General features: G+C 48.0%; 1 protein-coding gene across 1 annotated transcript in view; it reads right to left on the reverse strand.

Moving 5' to 3' along the window:
* PARP8 (poly(ADP-ribose) polymerase family member 8) overlaps positions 1 to 2,391 on the reverse strand; it is a 185,668-nt gene extending 183,277 nt beyond the window's left edge. Inside the window, 4 exon segments of the mRNA XM_052659163.1 lie at positions 1,096 to 1,150; positions 2,098 to 2,199; positions 2,287 to 2,376; positions 2,379 to 2,391. Coding sequence (XP_052515123.1) covers positions 1,096 to 1,150; positions 2,098 to 2,199; positions 2,287 to 2,376; positions 2,379 to 2,391 — 260 coding nt within the window.
* Between the last annotated feature and the right edge of the window lie 3,860 nt (positions 2,392 to 6,251).

Here is a 6,251-nt window from a genome sequence, read left to right on the forward strand (position 1 = left end):
AAAACAACAGTACTATAGAAAATTTAGAAATACTGTAATTTTAATAAAGTCCATACTACATATGCTATTATTTTCAACTAGTAAATCAAATCAATATACCAATCCTGACACTTAAGTACACTGTGTCTATGGGAAATGTGATAGCTATTTCAAGGCAAGCTTTTTTGAAATGTACACTGCAACACAAATCCTAAGTATTTTTAAGATTCATATTAATTCCAAGCTTTTTAAAAATGTATTTACAGAAGAAAGCTTCTTTTGCAATTTATATGTTCCTAAATGTTTCCATTAGCTAAAAGATATTTTGGAATATGATCAAAAGCTATTGAATGTCCGGTTCTAACAGCAAAGCTAAATCTCTGACAGTTCTCAGATGTGGCCACTGCTTTTAAACCACTGTGTCCCCAAAGGTCTAACAGGGGAAAATTCTGCCTTAACAAGTGAAGACAGCAAGGCATATTTTATGGTTTAATTTCATCTCTAAGTGGTAAACACAAAATTGGATTTGGGCTTACTTCACATCTCTAACAACTTAGTATTAAAGTATGCATCTCTCATTCTTCCTCCTCAAGAAAAAAGTTTACACATTCCAGCTACATACAACTTCCAAATTCTTTCTAACTATGAAAACCAAAATAGGACTCCTTAAAGGAAAAAAAAAAAAAAAAAAAAGATGTAGAATTGGCAGACTACATGTTTATGTCAACCTACAAAAAACATAGAAATGTGCAGCCCCAGCTCACCAGAAGAATCACATGTGACCAAACTATTCTGTGATATCTTCTGTCTTTTATGCCCAGTATGCTGGTTTTGCATTCGCCTGTGTCAATCCCTAAAGGCTCAAGAGCTAGCAGAACATTTGCACGAAGAGTGTGAGAGCTCTGTTGTTGGCCCGTGGCATGATCTTAGAAACACTTCAATCAAACCTATTTATTTCCCCTCTGCTATTTAAAATCGAGAGACCTAGGCTTGGGACGTGGCTAAACGACAACAACAAGAGAAGAAGAAAAAAACACCCGAACACGGAACACGCTAAGAACAAAGGAAACACCAGCTTGTGAACAGGAAATGAAGCAACTCTATACACATAAATACCTTTTGGGGCCGCCAACGTAGGTGAAAGTAAAGGTGGAGTCTGAGTATCTGAAATCTGAAACGAAAAGTCTTGTTAAAAGCTACCCCCTGAAGTGGATTTTTAACCCTGGTCCTGACTCGGACCCCTTATTTATTTGATGGAGCCAAGGGGAGGCCTGGCTGGGCGGGAGGCCAAAGCTGGAGAACCCCGAGTCGCCCTCTCCGAGCGGTGCCGGAGGGGATGCTGCGCACCCCGAGCCGGGTGCCGCGCGTGGCCGCCCCCCGCAACAAGTGCCGGGTGCCATGGCAACGGCGGGAATTTACCGGTCCGGGCGGCCGGAAGCGGCCCCCGCCGAGCTCTCGGCTGGGGGAGCAAAATCCTGTCCCCCTCCAGGGGGAGCAAAATGGACGAAAGACGACCCCCAGGCAGAGGCTCGGGGCGCCTTAGGGACCTAGGGCATCTCTTATCTTTCCGGGGCATGACACTGCCAGTCGGAGGTACTAGAGGGAGCCGAAGCGACCGGAGATCGGGCCAACGCTGCCCACCGGGGGGGCCTAGGCGCCGGGCGCAGCCAGCCAGCGCCGCGCAGCGCAGCGGGCTCCATTCCTGGCTGCCGCCGCTCAGCCCATTGCGCAAACCCGGCGGGTCCTATCAGCCGCCTGGGTCGCTGCTGCTGAAACCCCGGAGGCGGGATCGGACGCTCAAGGCGTCCACAGGGGACTAAAAATACCATGCACGGCTCGTTGCCTAGACCCCTGCTCGGGGCCACCAGGGTTCTGTCCCCAAAGCTGGTGACCGCCCCAGCCGGGGGGGAGGGGAGGAGAGAGGCTGTTGCCCCCTCCCTCTTTTGGCTCCCGCTCCCGCTGCAGCAGCTGTTGCCAAATGAACCCCAGAATGGGGATGTGCGACCCACCCCCCATCCTCAGCCACACACCTCGCGGCCAGAAAACTGGGCAAGGGGGTGACGGGCGGGCAGAGGAACCTGGCGCTGGGTCCGAGGCTCTGGAAAGGCGAGAACTCACCTGCAAACAGGCAGTCCTTCTCGGATCTGGACTTCTGGATCACGACGTCGATATCCTTCTGAATTCGCTCTTGCCTTGAACACATCCCCATTAAATAAATCCCTGGAAAAGAAGCAGCCGCTATTTTCCACCCCACCCCACCCCCTCGCACGCTTCCAGCTTTCGTAAATACTCAGTTAAAAATGAAACCTCTGGCCGAGGCAGGGGCTGAAGGCGAAGTGGTTTCGGAAGTGATCCCGGGTGAGAGAGGAGGCGGTGGTGGCGGAGGAGGAGGGGGGGAGGTCGGCTTTGCATTCCCAGATGTGACCGCCCAGCTGCTGCTCGCCGCTGCTGGATTCCAATTTCTTCCCCTCCTGACAATGGATGGTGATGACACCGACTCTCACTTTCTCCCTCCCCCCGCCAAGACCAACGGCCGTGGGGGGGCCGAGGGTGCTGGAGACGGCCGGAGAGCGATCACCGGCCGCGCGGCGGGCGCGGGCGAGGGGCGAGCCCCGCTCCGCCTCACGCGCTCACACCCCTCGCGGCCCGCACGCCGGCCTTCCACACCCGCGCACACTCGCGCCCGCGGGCGGCGGCGGCCGTGCCGAGGCTGCTGCAGCGCCGCCGGCCGCCGACCCTCCAGCGCCCGCCGCCCAGTCACCCGGTCCCGGCCGCCCGGGCTTCGCTAGTATTCCCGCCGGCAGAGCGCAGGCTGGATTCCCCAGGCCGGTGGCCGCTCGCGCCGGGGACTGAGTGGGAATGTCGGTAGTGAAGACTCCCTGGGGCTCCCAGCCCGCCCCCACCCCCCCAACCCCCCACCGCCCCCCCCCCCCCCCCCCGCCTCGCGCTTCCACCACTTTTATGAATTCGACTCCACTTTCGGAAGGAATTATGAGTCATATGGAAAACCCAAACCCGAGTGGCTGGAAGGGGGGAAGAGGGGCAAAGCGAAATCGTTCAATATGGGAAATAAATAAATAAAACGAACAAATCCTTCCTTGTTGTCACATCAGGCAAGATGGAAAAAGCCTTGAAATGACTCCAGACGTACACCCTCCCGTGCCTACACTGCCGGTCTTTTTTCTCCCAGATAGAAGTAGTTCAGCCCTTCTGGAGCGCCCTTTAGGAAACACATCCCCTTTTGAGAGACTTCTTCCACTTGCAGAGACTCACCCGTTCTGCTCTGCTCGGTCTTTCCGTCCATGAAAAATTGGCAGAATCAACTGGCACGTGCCAGGGTCTCCGTCAAGGATGGATATCTGTTTGGCTTGTTTTAAAATGCCACCCTTTTGCCAGTCAGTCAAGAGAAAGCTGCTACAATCCTGTTGTCTTGCTTAGAACTGAGATAGTGCTCTGAGCCTCACTTTCTGTTCTGCCTAAGGACAACTTGGGCCGAGGTAGCTGCCCTGCCTCTGTACTGCCATGTGCCCTAGGACAGGCTTGTTAATCTTTTCTCCGTTGGGACGGCTTCCCTGAGCAGTGCATGTCTCGCCTGGTTCTGCATCCCCAGTGCCTGGTGCAGTGCCTGGAATATAACGGGGAGGCGAAAATGCTTACTGTCTGAATGCATAAATGGGTGGTACCTTCTGCCTCTTTGTGGATACTTCAGCTTCAGTGCGCTTCCTTATCACTATGAGTACCCAAGAGTTGTCAAACTGGCTCAGACCCCTAATCAGTTCAGTTCTGATGCTGACAGTGACTATGTATTCTTTAGGAGAATTAGGAATGGGTGGTCCCTTATGGAGTCTTTAGATTCTAGAGAGAGAAAAGCATCCAGAGATCATATGCCCCACCTCCTCTGTCTTGCAGAAAGAAAACACAAAATGATTTGTTGTACAGCCTGGAATACATCACATTCGTTGTGAATTATAAGAGGAAATGTTCATCTGCATTACCTGGACCACTGCAGTCTTCAATAGTCAAGGCTCATCTCCTGCTCACCCCTCCTGAAATGCTTCTTGACTAGGGCAGGACAGGTTCAAGTCTTTCCTGGGCATGTTGCTTTGTGCAGGCCCCTTGGCTACCAAAAGCACTTTCTTCGCTTTCTCCTAACACTGGGTATCATGCACACTTCCTCCTGCCATCCTGTCCTCTAAATTCCCGAAAAACTTAAAATCTATGAGCTCACAAGAATTAATTTTATAGTTGTCTATCCACCAAGCTTGTGTTCCCAAAGTAGTGCCCTTTCCACAAACAAATTTGAAATCGTTTTAAAGGCATGGAATGTTTTGCCCTGGATCACCTCCCGGTTTACTACTCACTCCATAAAACAGGCCTTCTTGTGATTTGCCCTACTTTTTTTTTTTTTTTCAGGCTTTACAGGCTGTCGTGTTTTGGTTAAACAAAGCTAACCTCACTCTGTTCATGCCCTGAAGGTGCAGTATATTTAAATATTTTTAAATTTTAAGAGATAAGGAAAAAAATTAGAAACTTTACTATCTGGTATGCATTTCTACAAGGTAAGTTTCTCTAATAAAAACTACCAAGCCATCAGTATTGCTAAGCTAGATCTTTATGACATGGTGCTTTCAAACTCAGCTCACAAGCCAGTGTCCCGCTTACCCCACCTCATCTCAGACTCTTATTATTAAACATTAAACATTTAGATTATTTGTGGTCTTATTAAAAACTATATTCACCTTTGAGATGAGGAGGTTATATCCCTACCTTAAACACTGTGTGCACACAAACACACACACACATGCCTTCAGGAACATGGTAAACAGTAGGCCCTCAATCACTATGCTTTAAAAAGAAATCATTTTTTCACAATGAGAGACAATTTCTGTGATATGCTATAGTAACTGGACATAATAATCTATGTGTTAGATGATAGAGTCTAGCCAAAAATGTTCCATTGGTTTATAAAAATGATCCCAAGCCAACCGATAGAATTTACTAGAAAAAAAAAGTAAATTCCTCACCTATGCTAAAATATTCAACTGCAGAAGTGTAACATAATGGAAATGTGGCAGCAAGTTCAACGGTGTGATGTAGATATTAACAACTCACACTTACTCAGTACTTAGTAGCCCACCCTGATACTGCTCTAAAAGTTTTACTTATGTTAACATTTAATTCACAATAACCCTATAGGGACGCTATACTGTTATTCTTCATATTTTAGAAAAGAGGAGACTGAGGCACAAAAGGGTTCATTAGCTAAAGTGGGACCTGATGGGCAATGAACCTTTTCCTCTCTCCAAATCTTTCAGCAGTTGAACTGAACTTTTAGGAAAATAAACGTTCAGAAGTCTCACTGCTGAGTAAACTGGCCCCCTAATGGCAGCAGGCCAGGAGTTAGGCCAACAAGAAGTCTTCTAATGGATTCTGAGGGAGGCCTGGAGCCTATGGATTCTCAAAATAGCCTCTTCTAGTGGCAGTTATATTTCTCTTTCCTGCAATGAACTTCCTTTCCCAAATGAATCCCAGCCCTCAGTAAAGTCTAAAGTAAAAGCGTGAGCTCTGCTATTCCATGGGGATTAAGAAAAGAGTTTGGGGGCAGGATTGGCAAAGACAACAGTCCCCTTTCCCAAATGATGTTATCAGTAGCAAATACCCATGGGAATGCCCAGCAGACTTGGTCAACCATGGAAACAGCACTGTGATAACTTGCCTTTATGGTAGAATCAGAGTCAAAAGGGGAGAGATTGAGTCTGAGGGGTTGCTATGGGAAGAGGTCACCAAGGACCTTAAGCTAGAGTGAGGAAGTGAGATTTTATCTGAGAGAAATGGGAAGCTACTGGAAGGAAGGCAATCTCAAAGCTCTTGCCAATTTTTAGATTTATATAGCTTCTTCTTGCAATTGTTCTATAATGGAAACAAATCCATACAATTCAAAATCCTGCTAGCTAGCCCCAGCTGGCCTCTTCTAAAACAAGTGGATTTGGACGCTTCTTTATAAAGCAGCTGGTAGTTTTGCTTTGAGAGAAACTAATCATGCTATCTGAACTTCATCATATTGATCTAACAATCAAAGTAGGGGCAAACCAAATTTGACCTTGAAAATGGAGAATTTTAGGTGGTATGATATGAAATTCACCTGAATTTGATCTTTACCACACTCCCTAACCTAAGGTCAAATAGAGCAGCACAGTGGTCATGTGGAGGTTTTATGGTCCTTCCTCACAATCCTAGTGAATTTAACAATTACTGAAGCTATAGCATGAAAC

The sequence above is a fragment of the Budorcas taxicolor genome, chromosome 20 (assembly GCF_023091745.1).
Source record: "Budorcas taxicolor isolate Tak-1 chromosome 20, Takin1.1, whole genome shotgun sequence".
In the NCBI taxonomy this organism is placed as follows: domain Eukaryota; kingdom Metazoa; phylum Chordata; class Mammalia; order Artiodactyla; family Bovidae; genus Budorcas; species Budorcas taxicolor.